Source organism: Heptranchias perlo, chromosome 15 (assembly GCF_035084215.1).
Source record: "Heptranchias perlo isolate sHepPer1 chromosome 15, sHepPer1.hap1, whole genome shotgun sequence".
NCBI classification, from domain to species: Eukaryota; Metazoa; Chordata; class Chondrichthyes; order Hexanchiformes; family Hexanchidae; genus Heptranchias; species Heptranchias perlo.
Window position 1 is genome coordinate 15312805 of NC_090339.1, and position 27162 is coordinate 15339966.

Here is a 27162-nt window from a genome sequence, read left to right on the forward strand (position 1 = left end):
CCTTTGTCTCACATGTTACTTTTTATTTCACATTTTATGAAGCAGTACAATTTTTTTTGAAAAAAGGAACAATATTTTATAGCTCTGCATAATATTAATGTAAAAATAACTTGATTCGAACCAGCGAATTCTCAGCAAAGTTACCTGATTACATTGATTGTCATATTTTTATATATCCATATCGCATTGAATGCAGGTTTTTTTTAAATAAGGGGTCATCATTCACTGATGACTATAAGGGCATCACTGGTACAATGTGTTCTGGCAATACCCAATTTTACATAGTTGGACATTACATGGATCGATCACTGTCATTGTGCACAGGTGGGGAGTTGTCTAACAGGTCATTCAAGGCACTTGGAACAGATCAACGAATCAAACTATTCAACTTGAATTAGGGTTGCCAACTCTAGTAGGACACATTCTAGGAGGTTTCATCACATGACCTCCTGCCTCCAACCATCCCACCCCACACTCCTGAAATTGGCTGCCTGACAGGTCCATCCTCGGGGAGCACCGCCTTCCCACGCCAATTGGAAAACAAACAGACTGTTACCTGATTGGATAATTCTTAACCATCAGTTCTCCCCATCTGACATTTTTAAAACTAATAAACAAAAGATTTTTCTCCCGGGTTGCTTGAATCTTTAATTCCTGGAAACTCCAGGACAATCCTGGAGGGTTGGCAATCCGACCTCTAATACACGCATCTCGTGGCAATGAACCAGTAAACTACTTCTGAATATTGGAAGGTACCATGAAACTGTCAGCTCAAGAAATGAAAATTATTTTACTCAAACAGAAGTGCCGTACAACCCGCCTTCACTTTACTTCTGGTTAGCAAGTCCTGATCTGTTCAGACAGCGACTGAGTTCGGAGCTTGGGTTCTAACTTGTATGAGCATCCAATAAGAGACACCATGCTGACAGCCTCCTGCCTACCTTTGACTCAGATTTACCAATATCTAGAGGGAATCAGGAAGCAGCAATACTTGGAATCCCTGTCCCCAAAATTCAGATCTTACTTAAAAGGCACACCTTCTTATGTTTGAGCTCAGGTGAGATTGCACATTTTTCAGTGCTTAAGCTTTCATTTTACTGTTGAGTAGTTATTTTACCCGTTTAGATTTCCAGCACTTTTAGCCTTGATTTGGAGGACCTAAATCCCAAATTCACATATAACAATGGTAAATTATTTCAGATCTAGACTGACACTTCGAAATCGCTAAGGGATATTTATACCTCTACCCCCTAATTAGTTGGGTTCTTATCCCAAAAGAACGCTGGCAACCTCAAACTAAATGAGTTCAGTTTGCAATGAACGTGACTTCACATCATAAAAATGGTGTGGACTCAGCATTAATGAGCAATTGATGTGCAAACGTAGAGGGCACATGCAGCTAAGCTCTGAGAAAAGATAACGGCCCAGAAATTGCTTCTAAAATAATGATGAGCTGTTATTAGTGGCGAAATCGAAGAGCATGTTCCAACATCTGCACATGTGGAGTTAAATGCGGAAATCCGGAACTTGCTCTTCCTGGTTCACCAGTGATATGACAGACTCGAGTTAAAGGGACCTCACCGGCTGAAATCAACGGACCAGCACCAACTTACTCTCCTGCCCAGCTGGAAACTAAATATTGTCACCACAAACCACATAACCAAGACCTAGCTCAAAGAAGCTATTCCTGGCTACCAGGTATTCAGGAAAGATAGGGAAGGAAAGAAAGGAGGGATGTGGCAGTATTGATCAAAGAAACTATTATACGACTGGAAAGGGATGATGTAGTTGAGGGGTCAAAGACAGACAAAATCTTTCTAGTTGTTTTTCAGACTGGAGGGAAGTATATAGTGGTGTTCCCCAGGGTCAGTATTAGGATCACTGCTCTTTTTGATATATATTAATGACCTGGACTTGGGTATAGAGGGTATCATTTCAAAGTTTGCAGATGACATGAAACTCAGAAATGTAGTTAACAATGTGGAGGATAGTAACAGATTGCAGGAAGACATAGATAGACTGGTGAAATGGGCAGACACATGGCAGATGAAATTTAACGCAGAGAAGTGTGAAGTGATAAATTTTGGTAGGAATAATGAGAGGTAATATAAACAAATGGTACAATTTTAAAAGGGGGTGCAGGAACAGAGAGACCAGGGGGTGCACATACACAAATCTTTGACGGTGACAGGACAAGTTGAGAAGGCTGTTAAAAAAGCATATGGGATCCTGGGCTTTACTAATAGAGGCATAGATTACGAAAGCAAGGAAGTTACATCAAACCTTTATTAAACACTGATTAGGCCTCTGCTGGAGTATCGTGTTCAATTCTGGGCATCGCACTTTAGGAAGGATGTCAACAGAAGGTGCAGAAGAGATTTACTAGAATGTTACCAGGGATGAGGGACTTCAGTTATGTGGAGAGACTGGAGAAGCTGAGATTGTTCTCCTTAGAACAGAGAAAGTTAAGAGAAGATTTGATAGAGGTGTCAAAATCATGAACGGTTTTAATAGAGTAAAAAAGGAGAAACTGTTTCCAGTGGTTAACCAAAGGACACAGATTTAAAGTAAAATTTACAGGGTTATGGGGAAAGAGCAGGGGAATGGGACTAATTGGATAGCTCTTTCAAAGAGCTGGCACAGATACGCTCAAAAATATTAGCTCTAAACTAAGATTAAATGGCGTGGAAAGTCTTAATGACTGCTAGCCTCTCTGGCACTGAAAATTACATTTTAAAAATGTGGTGTCTCATTAATTGTGATTTTAAGATTTGTTGGACATTTTTAAAAAAATTTTTTAAAATTTACTTCTAATTTTTTCACTTTTTTTCCCTGTCACTTATTTTGATATTTCTTACCATCTCTTTACTTCGCTCTCTCTAACTGTTTTTTTACAATGGTTTTTAATTTTTTACCTTTCACTTCCTGGTTCTGACCCACTGACTCTTTGCGGCTTGTCAAAAATACTGCAATCTGATTGGTCGAGGGGAGAGAGCGATCCTCTCGAGAGAGAGCATGGTCCTAGCTCCGCTGCAGTTAACGCTGGGCTCTTTTCAGCTTTGAATTAGAGTAACTTCATGCAGTAAAGACAGCGGTAAATTTATGGGCGAGAATAAATCTATGGAGTGGCAAGCACCGTTCATTCGTTGCTCGGAGCAAATTCTGGGGCAATAGGATTAATTTTGCACGGCTGAATTCCTAGCCTGGAGGCATGCTCAATTTTGAGCACAGATATAGATTTCCAATCCACCAAACGAGACTCCATTGCAGAAGTGCAGTCTTGCAAAATTTATCCTATTGCTAACTTGTTGGAGTAGAGGATGCCCTTCAAAGGTTTTGGTTAAGGTGTATGACTGGAAATGTAAGGAGCTCAGCACTGCATATAACCCATTCCATAAATGCCTTAGAGGGCATTAACTTTCATCACTTGGCATAAAATCCACCACCTTTTTTTTCCAAATGCTTTGTTGTACAATTACATTAATATTTAACTCCTGAAGAAAAAAGACCATCATAGTTTTCAGACAGCAAGCTGCCTTGCCTTGAAGACTTGATGAGTTTATCCAGTGGGTAACTGAACCATACAGACCAGGTTTCATCCTTGGTTTATGCTGAGTGTAACTGATCTCAGTGCGGGTTAGTATGGATAGGATCACTACAATTGCTCTCAGTTCTCATGGTTTAGGTAGAGAACAATTGAACATGGTTTCCCCTCCTATCTAGTGACCCCTAATGGAAGTACGCATATGTGGAAGTTGGGTGAGGACAGTGTCAAGCTCGGCTGTGATACCCATTGTCAAATAGCTGACACCTTCTGTCAAGACTCACACATGAATAATGGTCACTTGGTTGGCTGGGCAACCGCACCTCTGCAAAGAGTAGATGCTTTCAGGAGAGGAAGGGAGGGGAGAGAATCGGTAAGAATAGATTTAAAACAAGCTGCATTGTTACAAATTCTGGCACCAAGGTGTTGGAAAACTGCATAAAAAACAAAGTGACATAGACCTTTGACATTCTTGATAATAAGGCTAAACTAGTATCAATTTAGGAAACAAATATGCTTTTTAACCAGAAACGAGAAAAAATAGTTGAAGATTTCTTCCAATTTCAAGAGCCAAGGAAGAATATAATAAACTTTTCTGCTTTCTCGATGATCCCAAACTTTAGTTCACTGGCCCGTCTTTATACAAATTTTCAGTGGGACTCATATTCAAAGAATTGCATACATTCAGGCTTAGAGATATGAAAGGAAGGCTTTTGGCCCAGTTTCTGAAACTTACAGTCATTTATACATTGAGGCAGTTTTATAGACTGTGCTTGATATTCCTGTCTGCCATTTGGAGGAAGATCAGTAGCTGCTTTCAAGTCATAAGTAAATTGGGAACACAAGTCGTCAGTGCTCAGCAGATCGGATGTTCCTTCCCCATATGTACTTACTTCAGAATTGTCTTTTTCGGTGTCATCATTAAAGGAAAGTTTTACTGAACTCAGAGGAATATCTGAACAGTTCCAAAGCTCTATTTTCGTGGTCTCTATTTTAATTTCCTGGAATTGGCAGGATGCACTGAAATCGTGATGCACAGTCTTTTGTGTTGGGACACTTTCAGCAATGTTGCTTCTCGTTTGTTCAGTGTTTTTTAAACTTGAAAACTGTTGATACTGTTGTAAATTATAGGATACTGGGACTCCAGGGGTGATCTGCTGTGTTGAACTTGTACTGTCTCTATTTTCAATAGATGCTTGTATGTAAGATGGAAGGCCCCCGACATCCCTATACGTGCAGACGTCCATTTCTTTCATTAGGCTGTTATGCTCATAGCCATCACTACTCAAGCCATTACTTTGGTAGCAAATGCTTTCATCAGTGTCGATAATACAGTTAAGTGGGGTGAGCTGTACTTTGGTAGCAAGTACTGTGCTCTGACATTTCTGCTGATAATCATTTGAGCGATCATCGTGTGTAATGAATGAGATGTGGTCGCCTTCTGGATTCTCATCTAGCTCTTGGCTTTGCAGATTCACATGTAAATCCTTATAAATAATGATCTGCTCAGATAAGAAAGACATTTCTTTAGTTTCAATGGTTATTTGTCTGAACTTTTGCTATAAAAGGAATATATCTATTTAGTTAAAGGTTTAATCCTCCAATGTGAACAAATGTTTATCTGGATTAGTGATCTGATTTTCATCAACACAGCAGATACTAGAGACTGTGGCCATGGTGCATTATCCCTCTTTATCCTCGTCCACCTCTCTGAACCTTTGACATGGTCGACCACATCATCCTCCTCCTACACCTCTCCTCCTTTGACCAGTTCAGTGGGACTGCCCTTGCTTTGTTCCACTCTTACCTATTTGGTTGTAGCCAGAGCATCTCCAGCAATGGCTTCTCTTCTCACTCTTACATTGTCACCTCTGGAGCTCGCCAAGAATCCCTTCCTGGCCCTTCCTCGTCTTCATCTACATGCTGCCCAATGTCATTATCCACAGACATGGGGTCAACTTCCACATGTGCACCGATGACACCAGCTGTACCTTTCCACCCCTTTTCTCGACCCCTCCATTGCCAATGCTGTCAGGATGCTTTTCTGACATCTAGACTTGGATGAGTCCTAACTTCCGCAAAACATTGGGAAGTCTGAAGCCATTATCTTCAGCCCCCACCACAAACTCTGCTCCCTCACCACTGATTCCATCCTTTTCCCAGCTAAAGTCGGAGGCTAAATCAGACTGTTCAAAACGTTGGTATTTCTGTTCAACCCTAACCTGCATTTCCAAACCCATATCCTCTCTATTATAAAGATCACCTATTTCCCCTACCTCAGTCCATTCACTGCTAAATTCCTCATCCATGCTTTGATCACTTCCAGACTCGATTTCTCCTATGCTCTCCTGGCCAGCCTCCATAAACTCTTTGATGATTGTCCAATGCCTCAGATTTAAAATTCTTTTCCTTGTCTTTAAATCCCTATCTCTGTAACCTATCCAGTCCTAACACTCACCCACCTCAACGTTTCCATTCCACTGACTCCAGCCTCTTGTGCATCCCCTCTTCCTGCACCCTATCATTGGTGGCCGTGCATTCAGCTGCCTAGTCACCATGATCTGAAATTCTCTCCCAAATCATATATTGCTGTTCCTTCATCGTCACTGGGTTAAAATCCCGGTACTTCCCACCTAACAGCATTGTTTGGCTCGGTTTCCATCTTCTTCATGCCGCTATGAAATGCCTTGGGACATTTTTCTATGTTAAAGGTGCTATATAAATGCAAGTTGTTGATGCATTTCTGTTGACAATAAATCCACATGAAACCTGTTTTACTTGTTGTGCAAGGAAACAGGTGTATATTACAGTCCAGTCACAGCAGTACAACAAGTAGCCAAAAAATGTTCTCTGAACATTGCCTTTCAACTACTTAATTCTGGATCCAAAAACACATTAACTGGTGACCCATCACAAAATAGCCACCAACAATTAAAATCTTTCTTACAGTGTTTGATCACCTATGTCTCTGCTTAGCCTTCTGATGAAGGGCCCCACCCAAAAAACACGTGTATTTCTCTTTCAGGTGCCGACTGATCTGCTGTGTATTGTCAAGTATGTTCAGTTTTATTTCTTATAACCTTCAATCCAGACATTCATTTGACTCTTTTTTGGAGTAGTGAAGCAACATAGCTTTAACTGCTTTAATGTAAGTCCATTCCTTACATTTGCTACTCTGCTAGGTTATTCCCTGTTACTAAGCTAATGATATCATAATAAGTCATTTCCATTTAAAGCAATTAGAGCTAATATTCCAAGTCTGTGCTGGTGGTTAGGATCCTAGCCTGCCGACAGAAGGTAGTGGAAATCTGGGTGCCTGCTGCTAACGTTTTTCCAATCATTACAGAAGTACAACAGTACAGACTCATAACATTGTCCCTATGAACTCAGAAGATTTTATTCTCTTGTTCCTTAAATCATGGGGACTTTTTAAAAAATATATAATCGCCTGCGGCCGTTACATCCAATAATATCCAAATGGCCTGGGTGCCGTTTTGAATTTTATGATTTCAAAGTGTTTGTTACTTTTATCTTTCTCAGTCAAAATCTGTACTTCAAATACATTTTTCATTAATGTAATAGTTCATCAAACTTCTCTTTATTCCACCAATTTCCTTCTCCTGAAGGTATTCACTTCTTGCTCAGGTATAGTCCCATAGGCACCACAGGTATCTGGTCGGAGACGCCATTATTCACCTGTGAGCCTCAACAGTGAGTGGCAGCAAGTAAACCATTCGACTGCAGGAGCTGAGTCCAATCCTGCCCTTTTCTGACATCCAAGAACACACATTTCCAGCAGGGGCCACTCAATCGCAATCAGCAGCGGAGTACATTGAGGTAATCATACTGCTGCCTCAGCTGACGTCAGCTAATTTAGCTCAGACCAGGGATCGAACATGGAAACTTCCTCATTTTTAAGGCCTAATTAACTCACTGTATAAACTCACAGAATGATCGGGAGAGCTGAGTTTCCCAAAGTTCAATTTTATGAGATATTATAGCAGTTACAAATGTCCCAATAGAGGTAGCTAAAGTGCAATGTGATTTACATACCAAGGATTTTGGAAGTTGCGACTGGGCCCGATGCAAGCAGGTAAATTCTTTCACGATCCAAGCCACAGTACTAACAATAATTGTACCTACAACGAAAACTAGCACTGCTATCAAAGGTGCAATCCACAGCATATCTGTCAGTGAAGAGAAAACAAAGACAATAAATTTACGACCTCTGCTCAGGTACATACACATAGAAGAAATACAGAAAATGCCACAACATAACAAAGTAGTTATTTCTGATTTAAGTTCCACTGCTACCTTCTGCTTAAATGCTAATACAAATAGATTTGAATTGCTCATAGTTAGTCTGGAGTATGGATCACAGTTGTGAAAGTAGAAATTCCAATTAGTTAAGGGCAGACAGAGGACAGACAGAGACCTCCAATAGAAAGCATTACAGCCATTTCAAATACAGAAAGTCCCATTGTATTGTTGTATTCTAACATTTAATAATTTCTTGTAAATTTTGTGACTGAGTGTCTTTATTATATTAAAAATCATATTAAGTTTCTCAGTTAGTGGCAATTTAAGATGGCAACAAAATTGTTTTGGGTGATTTGTCAGGGGAAATTGTCTAATGGTTACTGACAGCCCTATTGGAAACTTTCAACAAGCAAATATATTTAAGTTAATCAAATCCCCACTCGAGACTTCAGCACAGGCCGGTATTTCAGCGAAGTACGGAGGGAGTGCTACACTGTCGGAGATTACGTCTTTTGGATGAGGCCCCATCTACCCTCTCAGGTGGACATAAAAGATCCCATGACACTATTTGATGAAGAACATGGGAGTTCTTCCTGTGTCCTGGCCAACATTTACCCTTCAATTAATTAACTTATTATTGTTTGTGGGATCATGCTATGAGCAAATTGGCTGCCTTGTTTCCCTACATTTCAATATGTTATGTTCGGAGGTTCTGCAGGTAACACCTCTCTGTCTGAACACGGTGATTGCCTTGGCAACGGGCAGTTGCAGGGGCAGTCTGTAAACACCATGTATTATTGTTCAATATGTATAAATGCGTAGGCTTCAAGGAGATCTTGAAACATTTGCCTGAGGAAGGAGAAAATCTCCGAAAGCTTGTGAATTTAAAATAAAATTGCTGGACTATAACTTGGTGTTGTAAAATTGTTTACATTTCAATAGTGATTACATTTCAGAAAAAGTACTTCATTGGCTGTGAAGGGTTTGGGACATCCAGAGGTCATGAAAGGTGCCATATAAATTCAAGTTCTTTCTTTGTATATCAGAGAAGCCAGATTCAAACCTTGTTGAAAAAAAGCTTCAGACCAGGAGCTCCAGGCTGCCAATGAGGTAGTCACGCTTCTGCTGTTGCCAATCTAAGCTCCAAATACTGGCCTTTCTCAAACAACCATCAAAATTGCCACCAAGTAGGCCTTGTGATGATGTTTGTTTCTCTCTAGTTCTGCAAAACCTTAAACCAAGGTCTCTGGGGTGAAGAATTATTTATACTTCACCACTAGCAATTTGTTGACACTTTTTTAGGTAGCAGGATTATTCTAAAGTCAGAAAGATATAATAAAAATACAGTATTCAGTACAATTCAATAGGGAAGTAAACATTCTTTACCTGTATTTTGGGGTGAGGTAGTTTTGCAGATTTTTTTAGAATCCTTAATGTGGTAATTGTGTGTTGACTCAAATTTTGCTATAACACAGTATGTAAACTTAGGTTTTAGATTTTCAAATTTATAAAATCCATTCCCCGACTTATCAGGCTTTACTTTATGTTTCTGGTGGAAAAAGCAGAGCCATTAATCTAATGCATATTACACAGCAAGTCATGAAACTGAGAGACATCAAACAAGTAGTCCTTTAACTGATACATTAGATGCTCACAGTTTTAGACAGTAAAACAGTACAAATCATTTATAACACAAAAAATCTTTATAGTAAAGTTATTGTCATGACATTTTTCCCCTATATTAGCAGTAAAAATTAAACCTTTAAAATAAATTTCAATCATGATGAAGTTTTGCTCACAATGGTCAACTGACAGAACCAAGAGGCATTTTACGCCCAATATAATGACCTTCAGCTGCTCTCAGACACTTGGAAATGTGAGGCTGCATTTTTAAAGATCTGGTGAGTGGAGCATGTGTTTAATATACATCAGCTGATTGATAACTTCCTCCAAAGTATAGGGATACAGGTGAATGAAGGCATTATCAGTGGGATAGTATACCTGACTAAAAAAAATTGAATGTCAAATGAATTTTGTGAGGCTGCACTCTTGGCACGGAATCTCACAGCATGGGAGCGTGGATCAGAGAGCTGGGCATACAAAGCAAAGCGTCAGATCCTCAGCACTCCCTATTTTCAATAATTACTCAAAAATCAGGAGCACTGTGAATTCTCCAATTCACATTCCAGTCAAGCAACGCTGCAACGGTAGTCACAAAAGTTACCCTATAATATGTAACTGCTGCAACTTCATTATAAGCAGTTTACACTGTGTTCAAAACAAATCATTACACTGACAGATTAAAAGCATACTTGGATATATATTACATAGGTTTATAATAGTGTATGGTCTATTACATATATAATCCTTACACTCACATATATTATATACAGACCTTACACTAATATATAAATTACATAGCTAGTCCTTACACACACAAATATTACCTATATAGATCTTACACTAAGATATTATATAGCTAGTCCATAAACTGATATATATTACATTAACAGACCTTACACTAATATATATATATATCTTATAGCTAGTCCTTACTCCGATATACATTATATAGGTACATGTTACACTAGAACACAGTAACAAACAGTAAATATAAAATTGCACCTTAAAATGTCAGATATCTCACAATAACATGCAGTCCAATTAATTTCACCAAACATACTAACAATTTAAACCCACCATAACACTCTCTTTATTGCTCATCATTACAAAACAAATAACTCAGAAAGTAAAATAAATCAGAATAGACTCTTTGAAACATGATTGAGACAGAAAGAAACCTCAGTGACTAAAACTAATACCAAACTACCAGCCATCAATGACTAATGCTAAATATAAGTTTCACAATCAAATTCATACAATATTCAAGGATATTATTTATTTAACCTTTAGACTGCCAGCAAGTTCAGGGAAACTCTTGAATTCCTGAGCAAACTAACATTACAGTAACAAAATTACTCAAACATCGAGAATAGCTTTATTAGTGTCATTTTAAATCTAAGCCACTAAAAGAAATACCAAGACACAGGTTTAGATAAAAATAAAACATTTTGAACATTACATTTGTTTTTCCACCTATTCACTCTCTGTCCTGTTTTATTTTGATATTACTGTTTTCCTAACGTACACTTCCTATTCTAACTTTCATTTTTCTCTGCACTTCCTAACTTTAAAACCTGTCTCTCCTGCTGCCCTGCAACCACTGTCAATTTTTGGAGGTGAAAGCAACTTTGCAAAAATTCCCATTTGATGCAATTCCAAAGTTTTTTTTCAGCCAGTCAAATGACAAAAAAATGATGATTGACAGGCTCATGTAACTGAAGTGGGCCTAACAATTTTTGATGCATTTTCAGCATCAAAACCAGTAAGAGGGTCATTCCTTGGCAGACCAGCCGTACCAATAACACCTGGATGAGTAAATTCGTCCAAGGTACTCAAAGGGATAAACATCTACAAGTTGCAAATTTCTTAATTTTAGCACACTAGCACTTCAGCTATCAGACTACTGAAAGGCTCCGGGAAATGACTATTTCCCTGGCTCTTCCGTATTTTAAATGTTCACCTCATACACTCCGATACAAAAGACACTATTATGGTAATTAAAGGCAGGACTAACTTCCTTACAGTAATACAACAACTTTCATTTATTTAGTGCCTTTAACGTAGTAAAATGTCCCAATGTGCTTTGCAGGAGCGATTTTCAAACAAAATTTGACACCAAGCCACATAAGTAGATGTTAGGACAGGTGACCAAAAGCTTGGTCAAAGAGGTAGGCTTTGAGGAGCGTCTTAAAGGAGGAGAGGTAGATAGGTGAAGAGGTTTAGGGAGGGAATTTCAGAGCTTAGGGCCTAGGCAGCTGAAGGCACGACCGCCAATGGTGGAGTGATTAAAATCAGGGATGTGCAAGCGGTAAGAATATGGAGGAGTGCAGAGATCTCGGAGGGCTGTAGGGCTGGAGGAGGTTACAGAGATAGGGAGGGGCAAGGCCATGGAGGGAATTGAAAACAAGGATGAGAATTTTAAAACATCTCTCGATGCTACAAAATAATTACAGCTAATAGAAATTAAACTGGACATCTGCTTACCTTTGCTCTTATTACATCATTTCATTATTTTAACTTCAATATTACTGTTTTCCATCTAATATAACCTAATCTTTTTTTTATTCATTCTCAGGATATGGGCATCGCTAGCAAGGCCAGCATTTATGGTCCAGACTAGTTGACCTTTGAGAAGGTGGTGGTTAGCCTTCTTCCTGAACTGCAGCAGTCCGTGTGGTGAAGGTACTCCCACTATTTATTCAAGCACTTTTTCTCTAAAATAAATTGAAAATATTTCACTGATATATGTTGCTCATCGCTTGGTAAGAGAATTTGCCAAAGAAATTGGGTTTTGATTGGCTGAAAGCTGACTTATATGGCCAGCTTTGTAACTAATCGCAAGTCCAACTTTTGAGCACCGATGTGGTCATGGCTGTAACTAGGTCAATCTTTGATGGTAAAATAGAATCAAATCCCTGAGAACATTATGCCTGAAGAAGCAAATGCATCTGCAATTCAGCAGCAAGGCTTAAAGAGTTTAATTTACTGATTATATTCCTAAATACAAATTGATATTTGCCACTTTACTTTTTACATCTAAAATACAAAACAAATCTCTCTCAAGCATGCAATCGCACTCTAACAAGAGAAATTTTGAAATCTCTGAAATAAAAGTAAATCCTCAATTACTGTTTTTTTTTAAAACAAAGAGTTAGGTCACAGAAACCTTCCCACATTCACAGGTGACGCTGAGCTACACTGACACTACTAAATGTCTATGTCTCTGTCTCCCATGCAAAACAAGGAAAAATTCCACAAACAAATCTAAAAATCAATTGTACAAACATTAATATTTCATAGCAACAAATGTGCTACTGCTTTTGTGGCTCTTCACTTATGAACCCAACCTCAGTCATGTGATGAAGACAGTAATGCCCCATTCTCGTCAAATATTCTCTCTCTCCTCTCCTGATAGATCAATGAAATTATTCAGCAAATAGCTGAGCCATACAGATGTGGAAAGTTCCACCTATAATTTCTGACTTGTGCTGTTAGTTGATCTCAGATGAGGTGGCAGTGAGAGTACTACAGTTGATCTCGGTGCCACTAGGTTAAGCAGGGGAGAATTGAAATGAACAGGGGAAGCCAGAGAGAGAGTCCTCAGGAGGTGAGCACTGCATGAGGTAGAAGAGGGATTCTTTGGGAGGAGAATGGATTGTGAGCAGACAGGTGGGGGGGGTGGGGTGGTGGGAGCGATGATCTTCTTAGTTTGTGCTACCACTGGAAGCCTCATCAATCAGCTGCACACGTTGGAGAATCCCAGATGTACTGCCCATGATTTTTGATTCACTAATGCTCCAACATGCACTAGAGGGTCTCCTTGGAAGGGGAGTGGAATAGAGAGACTTCTGAACAAAGAAGCAAAGAGGAAACAATCTTCCACCTCAGGATCACAACATCTTACAAGTTTGCACTAGGTCAGCAATTCCCAGCACTTTTCTTGTTGAACGTGAAGAGAAAACAAAAGAACACTTTTGGAGTAGGGATGTCCTAGGATTCATAAAGACAGAGAAAATCCTTATTTTGTGACATGTGCATGAAGTCTCAAAGGGTTAGTATGTTGCCTTGCATCATTACCCATTTTGGAATTAGCAATATCTGTCAGAGAGACACTGGATTTATAATAATTGACTGAGTGAAAAGGGCACATTATTGCGGTGTACACAACCAGTGCAAACTGGCATCTCACAAGACAGTTAAAGCTGCTCTATAGCAGAGCAGGCAGATACTGAAATATAGTAAAGACTCTAAGAAGTCATCCTGAGGTACATGATGCTTTGGACCCTGAAACATTACAAATGGGATGGAGGCCTGTAATTTGAAACATAGAAACATAGGAGTAGGAGTTGGCCATTCGGCCCTTCGAGCCTGCTCCACCGTTCAATATGATCATGGCTGATCCTCTATCTCAATACCATATTCCCGCTCTCTCCCCATACCCCTTGATGCCTTTTGTGTCTAGAAATCTATTTAGCTCCTTCTTAAATATATTCAGTGACTTGACCTCCACAGCCTTCTGTGGTAGAGAATTCCACAGGTTCACCACCGTCTGGGTGAAGAAATTTCTCCTCATCTCAGTCTTAAATGTCCTACCTCATATCCTGAGACTGTGACCCCTCATTCTGGACCCCCCCCCAGCCAGGGGAAACATCCTCCCTGCATCCAGTTTGTGTAGCCCTGTCAGAATTTTATATGTTTCAATGAGATCCCTCTCATTCTTCTAAACTCAAGTGTATACAGGCCGAGTCTCTCCTCATACAACAGTCCTGCCATCCCAGGAAACAGTCTGGTGAACCTTCGCTGCACTCCCTCCATGGCAAGTATATTCTTTCTTAGGTAAGGGGACCAAAACTGCACACAATACTCCAGGTGTGGTCTCACCAAGGCCCTGTATAACTGAGTAAGACATCCTTGCTCCTGTACTCAAATCTTCTTGCAATGAAGGCCAACATACCATTTGCCTTCCTAAATGCTTGCTAGACCTGCACGTTTGCTTTCCGTGACTGGTGAACAAGGACACCCAGGTCCCTTTGCACATCAACATTTCCCAATCTATCACCATTTAAATAATTCTCTACCTTTCTGTTTTTCCTTCCAAAGTGGATAATTTCACATTTATCGACATTATACTGCATCTGCCATATATTTGACCACTCACTCAACTTGTCTAAATCGCCTTGAAGCCTCTTTGCATCCTCCTCACAATTCACGATCCCACCTAGTTTTGTGTCGTCAGCAAACTTGGAAATATTACATTTGGTTCCCTCATCCAAATCATTGATATATATTGTGAATAGCTGGGGCCCAAGCACTGATCCCTGTGATACCCCACTCGTCACTGCCTGCCACCCTGAAAAAGACCCATTTATTCCTACTCTCTGTTTCCAGTCTGTTAGCCAATTTTCAATCCATGCCAGTATATTACCCCCATTCCCATGTACTTTAATTTTGCACACTAACCTCTTATGTGGGACTTTATCAAAGGCCTTCTGAAAATTTGCTGAGAGTTTGAAATGCTTCAATAATACTTTGACAAAAGGGAAATTCTAATCACATGGTTCCCACACTATGGAGCCTTTGCTCCCTCACAGGAAATGTCAGAATACAAACACGGGAAAGGAATTTGTAAGATCGCCCAATTTTCAGTCACAATGGAAACTGTGGAAATGCCCACCAAGACCAACTATTCAAGACAATGTATTTTCTCAGATTATCTGGGCAGCCATTTTGTTCCAGCAACTATGGCAGACTGGATGGCAGGGCCTGAAAAGTGAGAGTAAAGAATGGAGGGGAGATGAGTCAGGGCAAGAAATGCCATAAATAGGGAAGAATAAACACAAGAAACAGCAAAAGAAGAAAAACAACACATCAACACAGAGAAAGAAAAGAAACATAGAAATCCTCAGAAGAAAACCGCAGTCAGCAATGAAAGTAACATCTGGGAAAAGCAGAGACTGAGATGAGACGTAAAGCAAGAATAAGTTATAAATGTTTATTTGATAATCTAGTTGAAAAAAAATATGAAGACAATTGTTTTGTACATTTTCCTTGGTGCATCCACACTTGTACTTATACATAGAAATCACACTGAAATTACAGTGGAGAACAAAAAGTCTGATCAGGATGCAGGAACGCCGTAATTGAGTTTGTACGAGGCCAATGTGTGTCCATGTTTCCTAAATAGAGTGATGATTCATATGTATTGAGGCCAGCAGGCAGTTCATTAACATATTTGATCTGACTGTGAAAGCCCCAGAGCCAAGTTGAACAATACACATTTTCCATCCCTCAGATCAACATCATGTGTTGGAAAGCGTACTGAATATTTGAAAAAATTGTCAGTGCATAATCCTGAACTTCCAAATTGCTACCACTAATCCAGCAATGTCTTGTAAGTGCCGTGAATATTGTTACTAAATGTGTTATTTTGCTAAATATAATTTAGGAACAGGAGTAGGCCATTCAGACCCTCGAGCATGTTCTGCCATTCAATTAGATCATGGCTGATCTGTATCTTAATTCCATCTATATGTGGGCAATGCACAGTTGGTAAAAGGTGACTTCATACATGTGTAGTACAGTTCAGATGTTGGGATAGCATTTGTCAATGGGGTAAGCTTAATTCCTACCACAGCAAAGGAGTTGGCATTTTAAGTGGACTTGGTGCCAATATGGTTCTGAATACAAGAGCAGAACAAACTGTTTTAAGGATGGCCAAGCTCCTATTCTTCTTTGTGACACCTTAGTTGGTTAGAGTATATGTGCATATGGTATATCTATCATATATTATATATATCCCCGAAACAATATCATCTTTTACACTGTGTGTATATCTTGAGTCTCAATAGAAATGTTATAAAAAGTAAAATGAATCTTGCCAAAATGGCATAAATAATTGTTCATAATTACCGCATATTGTTTGTTGTCTTTGTCGAGTAAAGTAATGATATAAATTAATGACGGATCAATATCGTTCACTGTCTTTGGTGAGTGATTATCCCCTTGCTTGTGTGGAGTCAGAGGCATGTCAAGAGTAACTTCAATGGTCTGCTTTCTGCTGTTCACATTGACAATCGGGGGACCCAAGATGGCTGCATGAAATTTTTAAAAAGCATTAATAAAGTATCAGAGAGCTGAAAGTATCTGAAGGGATGCGGAACCTTTTAGTAAAGTGCAGTATCACAGTTTTTGGTTTTTTAAGCTAGATATTTTCTCGGGTTCGGTGTCATTAGTCACTCCCATAAGCGGACCTTGCATCCCTTACAATCAGGAGTGCACCTTTTTGGGCCCAAAATCTAGCTTAACAATAGCATGATCCAGGAACCATAACAGAGAGACTTACTGAATACACAGGCTACCATAATATATCGCGTACTACCATGTGAATTCTACCCCCCTTAAGTCTACCGAGTTAAACACAGGCTTTGAACCAAAAAGTAATTTATTTCCATAAGATAAATGAACGAAGGTTACACAGTTTTCACAGGTATATTTTCCCTATACTCCATCATATGTAAACCAACTCACCTTCTTTCTAAATATAATCTCTAACCATATGTTTACTTGCTATAACCTCAGATTAGCGGATTTTGTTTATCAATTAATATTGATGGTATTTGTGGAAAAACATATAATGTATTCAGATGACATTGCTTCATCTGCTAATTTAACAGAAGTTTTGTTAGAGGGAGTGGTTGAGGCAGAAAATGATGTATATTTCCAAGGAAACGCAGCTAAATATACAAAAAAAAGATAGACTTGCATTTATATAGCATCTTTCATGAGCTCAGGATGTCCCAAAGCACTTTACAGTCAATTAAAAACTTATGAACTGTAGTCACTGTTGTAAGGTAGGAAACAGGGCAGCCAATTTGTGCACAGCAAGGTCCCACAAACAGAAATGAGATAATGACCAGATAATTTGTTTTAGTGATGTTGGTTGAGGGATATATATTGGCCAGGACACAGGGAGAACTCTCCTGCTCTTCTTCGTAATAGTGCCATGCGATCTTTTAAGTCCACCTGAGAGGGCAGACGGGCCTCGATTTAACGTCTCATCCGAAAGACAGCACCTCTGACAGCGCAGCACTCCCTCAGCACCACAGTGAAGTGTCAACCTAGATTATATGCTCAAGTCTCTGGAGTGGGACTTGAACCCAAAATTTTCTGACTCAGAGGTGGGAGTGTTACCACTGAGTCATGGCTGACATATTTGATATATTTGAAATAGAGGAAGAGACAGGGATATGTGGGGAGAGCAGGGCAGCGGGATTAGTTTTGAATTAATCTATCAACGATCCGAAGGGTCATATGGTCTCCTTCTTTGTTGTAAAGTATAATTCTATGGAGGTGTTAGCAAAGAATCCTTAACCTATTTGGTTAAGATCACTAACAGCAATTTCAAGCCGTTAGTCTTTAGGCACCGACAGCCCTCTTTACCAGCAATATAAATGCTAAGGCAGTCCAGTGAGCTTTTTACAAAATAAGGTTGAAAAGATAGATTTGCACTGATTGCAGTTACGCTTCAGCTGGTGTGAAGTCCAAAGATTGAGAGATGGCCTCCTCAAGGTCATGCTTGAGTCGGCAAATTCAGACTAGGGTTATCCGCAGTTTCTGCGCTGACTTGATATAAACACCACATCAGAGGGCAGAAACCGCAGGGCAACCGGCCCAATATTCAAGTGAACTTTAGGGTCAGGCACCCGCCTGCAAATTGGCCCTGCCAGCTCTCTGCTACCACCATAAAGTTATAATTATTGCATCAAATATGATCAGCTAAAGGAATATCAAGAAGTCACTCCAGTCTCAGTTTTACTGATAGCGCATAGGGCAGCTGGTGTAGGTTTCCATCGGTTTATAGTGCACATCAGGTTATCCACTAAACCAGCCAGTACTAGCATTTTTCTGAAGTGGGTAACAAGTAATATAATTCCAGTGTCAATGTTATTTTGTACATTATCACACTGCTGTGTTTGGTAACTATTTATCCATTTATCCCATTTGATGAATGTCACTATCTACTGTATTAAAATAGGTATTGTGGCCAGAGTTTTTCCACTCAGCTTGTTCAGTAAAATCTAGTGCTCCAACCTAGTGACATTTTTCCCTTGTTTCTTAATGTCATTATTAATGGCCAGTAGGACACACACATAGAACACACCCATAGAATACTTTCATCCTGCAGTGTCTGTGGCACACCTTTATGATGACTAACCCTCCCTGCATACATACACTTCTTTCAAACAGCGAAGCCTGAATGAGAGGAACAGTGAAAAGGTCAGCATGTTATCATCTCCGAGCAGGAAGCATACTGTACTACAGTAAGAATATAATGAGGTCTTTCAATCCGGACACAAAAAAGTCAAAAATATTAAACACATACAAACACAAAGCACTCAAATCAGTGGTGTAAAGGCAAACTGTCTAAGTGCAAAATGCTAATACAGTTTGTATTAGGGATCTTAAAAGTTCATTAAAGTGCTTGAGCGTACAGGTGTTTATCTCCCGATGTTTCAGGTTAATTTCAGAAGCTGAGATTTAATTTCCAAGTTTAAAATCAGACATTTAAAGATTATTTTTCATTACTAGGTATTAGTAATCTCTCAGAAATTACAAATAAATCATCTTTTCTAAACCAGAAGAAACAACTTCCCTTTGCAATTTATGGGACCAATATTCCTTGTTTATGTGTTAATTCCAAAAACTGTGCTAAAAGTACAGGAATTTTCTCATCCCTCTTTGAAAGAACTGTCCAATTTAGTCCCACACCCCATCTTTGTCCCCATAACCCTGAAAATTAGTCCACTTCAAGTACATGGCCAATTGCCTTTTGAAAGTTCCTATGGAATCTGATTCTACCACCCTTTCAGGTAGTGGGTTCCAGATCTTAACAACCCTCTGTGTGAAAAAATGTCTCCCCACTTCCCCTTTAGCTCTTCTGTGAATTATTTTAAATCTATGACCTCTGGTTACCGACGCACTTGCCAGAGGAAACAGTTCCTCCTTAGTTACTCTATCAAAGCCCCTGTAGAGTAACATTTAAACATATGGGCCCCAAAAACTACATTCCTTCCAGCAGTTTGGAATCACTGCAAACCCGGCTGGGAGCGCTTCACCACGTCACAGCTTTCAGCCACATTTCCCAGTACAGCCTTGTGGGGACGGAGCATCCACCTGCTGCTACAAAGCCATCGACATGAGGGGAGCGAGGGGCCAAAGGTAGGGACTCCCTAAGTAGGTGGTTCCCGGGCCCCAGCCCTCACTCTACACCCAGTGTTGCATTGGCACAGGTACACTCGCCGTACAAAGCTGAACCTGGTGTAAGTGAAGCCCAGCTGGGAGACCAGGTCGGAGCCTGGGCTTCCAAAGAGGAGGATGCCAAAAATTCTGGAGGGATTTGAATTTGCCCCGTTAGTAAGGGACAAGCAGATTACTCTTCCAGCAGCGGTGTTCAACACTGTGCATAGAAGGAATGGGTGAATCGGTCAGCCTCCACTCATCCCTGTTTCCCAGTAGGAGATGTGATGTGGAGATGCCGGTGATGGACTGGGGTGGACAAATGTAAGGAGTCTTACAACACCAGGTTATAGTCCAACAGTTTTATTTGAAATCACAAGCTTTCGGAGACTTCCTCCTTCGTCAGGTGACGAAGGAGGAAGCCTCCGAAAGCTTGTGATTTCAAATAAAACTGTTGGACTATAACCTGGTGTTGTAAGACTCCTTACATTTGCCCAGTAGGAGAATGAGACATAATTTTTTTGGAACAAGACAATGCAGACATTGACTGCTTCACCTTACTTCACCCGCTTTGTGCATACAACAAAGGATAATACCACATAGTTTTTGGGCAAAACATCTACCTACCAGCCAATTTATGTTACTCTCGAGTCCAGGCACGCTGTTTGGGGGGGGGGGGGGGGGGGTGGGGAGTTGGCAACAAAATTAGGGAAATGAGCATAAACCTTGTTGCATACTGGTATCAAACATAAACACTGTATCTATGTTTGTGCTCAAATGCCAGGAAACAAACAGGATCCTGCTTGTCTGTTAAATTGGAACTGTATGATTTTGCATTCCTTATACCAAACCAAGAGTCTGCCCTCCCAGGTGAAAGTTAAAAATTCCATAGCGCTATTTGAACAAGGGCAGGGGAATTCTCCCTGGTGTTCAGACCAATGTTTATTTAGGCAGCATAAACCGCAGGCCTAGTCATGGCCAGTCTTAAAAGTTGCATTATTATTCGGCTTATTTTGTTGGCTGCTTTCAGTTCTCCCTAGTTCAGGACCCATGGAGGTCAAAAAGTCACCACTGTCTCATTGACTTTTGGACTAAGTAAACTTATTGGTTATTACATTAACCTTATGTTCAGTGTATCCACAGTGCAGTTTATTCCCAGATTACAGCATAAAATGCAGAAGTGGACAGTGAAATCCTGGGATACTGTCAAATGACACCAATAACCTGTAAAGTAATAAGACACAAAATGTGCCATAACACATTAAAAAAAATTCATAAGAAATCAATTCTACAAAGTTTGAAAATTCATTTGGTAGCATTAATATGTTGTAATAACGAATGAGAAACAGTTATAGAATCAAAGCAGTAAAAAGTAGCCAAACCAGAATTTCAGGAAGCTTGCTTCCTTACTAAGAGATAAAAATTGTAACAAGTTTTTTTAACAAATTTTACTACCATAATAATCTTTCACCTTGATAAGCGAGCACCAACCCATAAGCACATTTGTATGTGTTTACCATTTCATCTCAAAGTCACTGATTAAAAATAACTATTAAATTAATTCCAGCCCTAAAGGGGCACCTATCCTTTCATATCAAATGTTATCAACTTCTGAGGAATGTTCCTGTCCTTGCAGGGCTCTACTGCTGCATCAGGAACTTTCCTGACATGTATTTCGCTTTTCGGTGGCTCACTGTTTCTAATGCTGCTCTTGGCCGGCTACTGGGAGATGCATGGCAGCCGTCGAAAGGAGAATTCCACTTCAAACTTGTCTCCTCCTGCTGGGAGCCACCAAGCCTCCAGTCAGAATGTCATTACACAATTTGGATGCAGGACTCAGCATACTGGAGAATTAAACAAATGCCCCCTCCACTCTAAGGTTCCTATCTCTGATACTCCATATAGTGCCACCCCAGCATCTTTTAGTGTTCATTTTGAGGTTCTAATTTTGAAAGAATAGTTAGCGACAGGTGTGATAGTTGATGCAATGATGTAATTGTGTCACAAATTCATCACCATGCTCTACTCCATTAACTACCCTAGTAAGTTGTCTTCTAATGAATTTGATACACAACATAAGGGTTGCACTGCGATGATAATCGATCGTTCTCTTTCAGGGCCTAATGGACCTGCTGAGCATTTCTAACATTTTCTGTTTTTATTTTATTTACACCATTCATCGAATTTCTTTTTTAACCTCCCTTAAAAATGCGCTAAGCTCTGGAATTTCTTCCCCAAACCTCTCCACTGCTCTCTCCACCTTTAAGACTTGGCTTATCCCCTTGACCAAGCGTTTGGTCACCTGTCCTAATGTCTCCTTCTTTAGCTCGGTGCCAGTTTTTGTCTGATTACGATCCTGTGAAGCGCTTTGGGACGATAAAGACGCTATATAACTGCAAGTGGTTGTAATCAGTACCGCACTGCTATGGCCATCTAGCGTCAGCCCCAACAACAATAAAATTCCAGCTGTACTAAAGTTCGTCTGTGCCTCTACGGTCCATCGAAAGTAAGTTCTAATGATAGTCAGCTTCCTGTGTACAAGTCATTACAGGGATTAATGTATAAATCTACAGCTAGTGCTAACTAGCTGTAGATTCAGGCCACACGAAAGTAGGAGAGCACTTCTAGGCGGTTTTATCTGGTACACCTCCAGCACCAGTAATCAATTATAATGATTACATTTTTCCCCTTGATACTGATTGTTTCCAGAGTCAGAATTAGCAGAATTCGATTCACTTTTAGGTGACCAAACTTGCTCGTGTGTTGCTCAATGAGTACAGAACTATCACAGCCGTGTGTCTGCTTACTAGAAAAGAGGACAGTAAGTTTCTCACGTTGTTGATCTGGTGCTGAATCACATGTCTGCCAGTACATGTCTGCCCAAACCACAAGCTTCCAAAGCAGAAGGAAGTCTTATTAAGAGGTGCAGCCACAAAAATAATGAACTCAGGATGCAGTCTCTGGCGGAGAAGGAGGATGGTACATTTGGATTACAATGCAATTGGAGTGTGTTACCAGGCAGTGACACCATCACAGATTATTAATGAGGTCATAACATTCAAAAACTGAAACTCTAGTGGTTTGCTTAGTAGTTCTGATCATCAAAAACTAAGGAGATAATTTTGACCTAATCCGCCTGTCGGGAAATGACGGGATTAGGTGCAACGTTGGTTTTACACCCTGCCTCCATTGAACTCCCCTACTCTTCTTCGAATAATGTCGTGGGATCTTTTGCATGCACCTGAGAGGAAAGAGGGGCCTCGGTTTAATGTCTCATCCGACAATGCAGCGCTCCCTCAGTACTGCAGTGAAGTGTCAGCCTAGTCTCTGGAATGGTCTCACAACCTTCTGACTCACTACCACTGAGTCACGGCTGATTGGTTAGATTTACGTGCAAACAAGAAGTGATTGTATTAGTCTTTGCTAGTGCTAAATTACCACAGAGTTTAAAACAAAAAGAAGAGTACGGCACTTACTGTCACGGTTTGGCTGAAGCTCCTTCGATTCCACCCATTTGGATTCGGATGTGCTGGTGACACTTTTAACCCGTACCCAGTAAAGGGAGGAAGGAACCTTAAACCTCTGTGATAGGTCACACGACAGGGTCGTAATATTGATGCATGTTTTTACTGCACTGAATGTCCCTTTAGTACTGCTTTAAACAAAATGAAACAAAACAAAATCAACCACAGTGACACTTTGTATCATAATAAACACACTTGTGGCTTTCATGGCCTGCATCAACCAAGGCTTAACAGAACTTAGTGGCACTTCGCACATAATGGAACAATTATCATTTAAAATAAAATCAGGAAAAGATTAGGTTGATGTAAGGTTGTCAGACTGGTTTAATATAACAGCCAACCTTACAAATATCATTAGAAACTCAGCATAGACCTAGAAAGTTCTGTTTGAGACACTTAACAAAAACCTATTGATCTCCTGTGGTGTCACTCATGGGGAGTCAAGACCACAAGTAGTCTTCAGGTAAACGGGATTAGACAATAGGTCTCATTGGACCAGGGCATGCAGTTGCTTTTCAGTCCCCATTTTAAAGTAATACATTCTGTCCTTATTTATATAATAAATTGATTTTATCTAATTGTTTATTGTTAAATAACAAAACTTATGGCAATTTGGGAAGCAGAGAAGTAGAGTTGGTTGGAGCAAAAGAGTTTCTCTGCCGTACAGGCTGAGTAACTGGAAGTTGCAAAACTGAGGTGCTACAGTGCCACCATTGATGGGAGGGTGTAATTACAGCATGAGAAATTTACATAAGCAGTTCCCATTGTAAATGTGGACTTCGGAAAAACTGACATGAAATGGGTACAGCATAGTAATTTTGGACTGGAAAATAGAAACTCCAAATGTAGGAGGAAAAGGTAAACATCAAGACTGAAAGGAAAACTGGGAGAGGTACTGAAAAAGAAAGAAGAGCAGTAGGTGCACATGAAGAAAATTCTCAAAATCAGGATTTTAAAAAACAATAATTTGCATTTATCCAGCACTTTTAAAGTAAATAAAATGGCCCAAGAAGCTTCACAAATCGAAACAAATAGGGAAATGAAAGCTGAGCTTTGAAGGGATAGATTAATAGGAGCGGCCGAAAGTCTGGTAAAAAAAAAGCTTTTTAAATGAGGACCAAGAAGTGGAGAGGTTAGAGGGATCAGGACCAGGGCAGCTGGAAACTCTGCCACCAATGGTGCAACGAAGAAGGGGATGATGAAGAAAAGAACCAATGGGTGTGGGGAAGGATACAAGACTGGAGGAGCTTGTTTGGAAAAGCTTGTTTTTGTTGGAGGGAAGGGAAGAAGAGACACAATTCATTGTCATCAAAATGATATCAGCTATAAATTACCTGATGATGCATTTTGATTTATTTGATGGCTGTTTGTAAATAATCAAAAAAAATTAATATTTGTGGACCTCACTCGTTTTGCTTTCCTCCCTTGTTTGGAACATTCAAACTGTCCCCTTATTTCCACATCTGAAACTTGAAACTAGCTTTACATAAATGTAGGATAGAAAAACAAAACACAAAATTGCTGTTATGTGGCCAGTAAACGCTGGTTGGTACAGGTGCACAGCAATGCCTTTGCACAACTGGAGCAAGCCAACAGGAAATGTGGGAAGGTGAAGCCCGACCTCCATTTCCACCGGTTTGAAAATTAAATGAGGCTCTCGCCCTGGAACTGCAAGAGCCTTCAGCCTCCTTAGTGACGCCTGGTGTTCTCAGTGCAATTCGGACGTTAAGACTCTGCCCTGGTCGTGCCCCCCCCCCCCGACCACACATGATCTACTGGCACAGCAGCGGAAAAGCAGCTCTATAAACCATGATCTGTTATCATAGATCTGATGGATATTTCTCATAGAAATTAGATATGCTGCCTAGCATTCAGGCCTGGTCAGTGATACATGTAGCAGTTACATTTTACACTGTGTCTCCTATACCTGTGCTTAGTTTATTGCTGTGTGGTGCAGTTCTTCAGCTTCACGTTACAATTTCTGTATTGTTGTCTTCTGTACTGTGCTACTTCTGAGCTACCAAAGTCCATATCCTGCATGGTCCTTTCTTTTTATTGAGCCTTATTCTAGATTTAAGATTGAGTTTCTGCAACGGAGGACTGGAAACTGGGAGAATCTTTCAAACCACAGCAAGGAGACAAATCAATGGGCTTCTCAGCCACATTAGTGGTAAAGACCACCCTTATTATTTAATCACATTTTCTGAGACATTGGTTCAGAAATGTATTGATAAACAAGTGGGGCAAATCTACACCCAATCTGTAGGATGAGTGGAGCTCCTTTAAGAGCATGTGGGGGGAGGGGGAGAGGGAAGGAGTGACTGAAGGACCTTTCCAACTATATAGGAAAACAGTTAGAAGCCCAATCTAACATTGCAGGCCAATGAATTATGATCTTTTCCAACAATGCTGGGTAAGAAATGGAAGACTTTTCCAATGAAGGATCTTTCCAATCATGGAACTGCATAATCAGAGCTACTTTTTTAAGCCATGCAGGTGATGAACATACGTCCTCTCCAGCTACATATATCAATGGAATGAACCAGTAAGTCTTTGGGGGAAGCTCCAATATGGTAATCCTTACAGGAACTCATTACTAAGTGTTTGGAAAATCTTGTTTTTGTTGGAGGGAAGGGAAGAAGAGACACAAATCATTGTCATCAAGATGATATTAGCCATAAATTACCCAATGATGCATTTTGACACTATTTATTCAATGGCTATTTGTAAATAGTCAATAAGGTTTGCCAAACACTTTTTTCATGGGGACTGCTGCTTTTATGGATACTCACTTTTACACACATATAAAACATAAAAACGTCAGACAATTTATGAAAATTACTAATACAATAAAAAGGAGCTCATTGGGTTTGAGGAGTACAAAGTATCAATGTTTGACAACCTTGCTCATTTTACTTTCGTCCCTTCTTTGGAACATGCACGCTCTCAGTGGGTAACATTAACCTCATTTTTACATCTCAAACTTGAAACTAGCTTTGTATAAATTTAGAATAGAAAAACAAATGCAAAACAATTTCTGCCACGTGGCTTGTGGTTTGGAGCTGTTGCCCTGCATCTTTCTGGTGACAATTTTGGAGCCGGTGCCAAAAGCCTCCATAACAATGATAATGTCTGAAGTAAACGCGGACTTTCACACCATGAAAAGATTCAAGTGCAAAGTCTTATGAAGATAAGTCTATTTGCTTGCTGACTCTCTTTTTCTCATGAAAACCATTAAGTCTGAGTTCTGCTCTGCAGGAAATACGATAGCACAATTTAACTCGCAATCTCCACTCACCTGGATGGGTGCAGCTCCAACAACGCTCAAGAAGCTGGACACCATTCATGACAAAGCAGTCCGCTTGATCAGCAGCCCATCCACCACCTTAAACATCCACTCCCGCCATCATACCGTGGCTGCAGTGTGTGCTATCTACAGAATGCACTACAGCAACTCGCCAAGGCTTCTTCAACAACACTTCCCAAACCCGCGACCTCTACCACCTAGAAGGACAAGGGCTTCAGGTGCATGGGGACACCAAGTCACACACCATCCCGACTTGGACATACATCGCTGTTCCTTCACCATTGCTGGGTCAAAATCCTGGAACTCCCTACCTCACAGCACTGTGGGGGCACTTTTGTCATATAGACTGCCGCGGTTCAAGTAGAAAGCCCACCATCACCTTCTCAAGGAACAACTAGGGTGCATAATAAGTGTCAGCCTTGCCAGCGACGCCCACATCCCGAGCGAATAAAAAAAAACATAATGCACTCATTGGAGGGGCATTTCAGAAATCCAACACGTATGGACACAAGTGCTTACCTTAAACTGCAGGCTGCAACTGTGTATCGTATGCCTGGAGGTGACCTAGCTCCCGCTTCCCATGTCACGATATATCTGAAGTTTTCAGAAATTAAATTCACATTCTGTGGTGCAGGCAGCTGACCTAAAACTAAAATACAAATGCACAT

At 40.2% G+C, this 27162-nt stretch overlaps 1 protein-coding gene across 1 annotated transcript; it reads right to left on the bottom strand.

Annotated features, from left to right (window-relative positions):
• LOC137333197 (interleukin-10 receptor subunit beta-like) lies at window positions 1-27162 on the bottom strand. The gene is made up of 6 exons (XM_067997379.1): window positions 27014-27162; window positions 23140-23318; window positions 16337-16518; window positions 9191-9353; window positions 7598-7731; window positions 1-5046 (listed from the first exon to the last, which is right to left on the bottom strand). Exons 1-6 carry the CDS (start codon window positions 27160-27162, stop codon window positions 4195-4197), a joined length of 1659 nt encoding a protein of 552 aa, XP_067853480.1. The 3' UTR covers window positions 1-4194.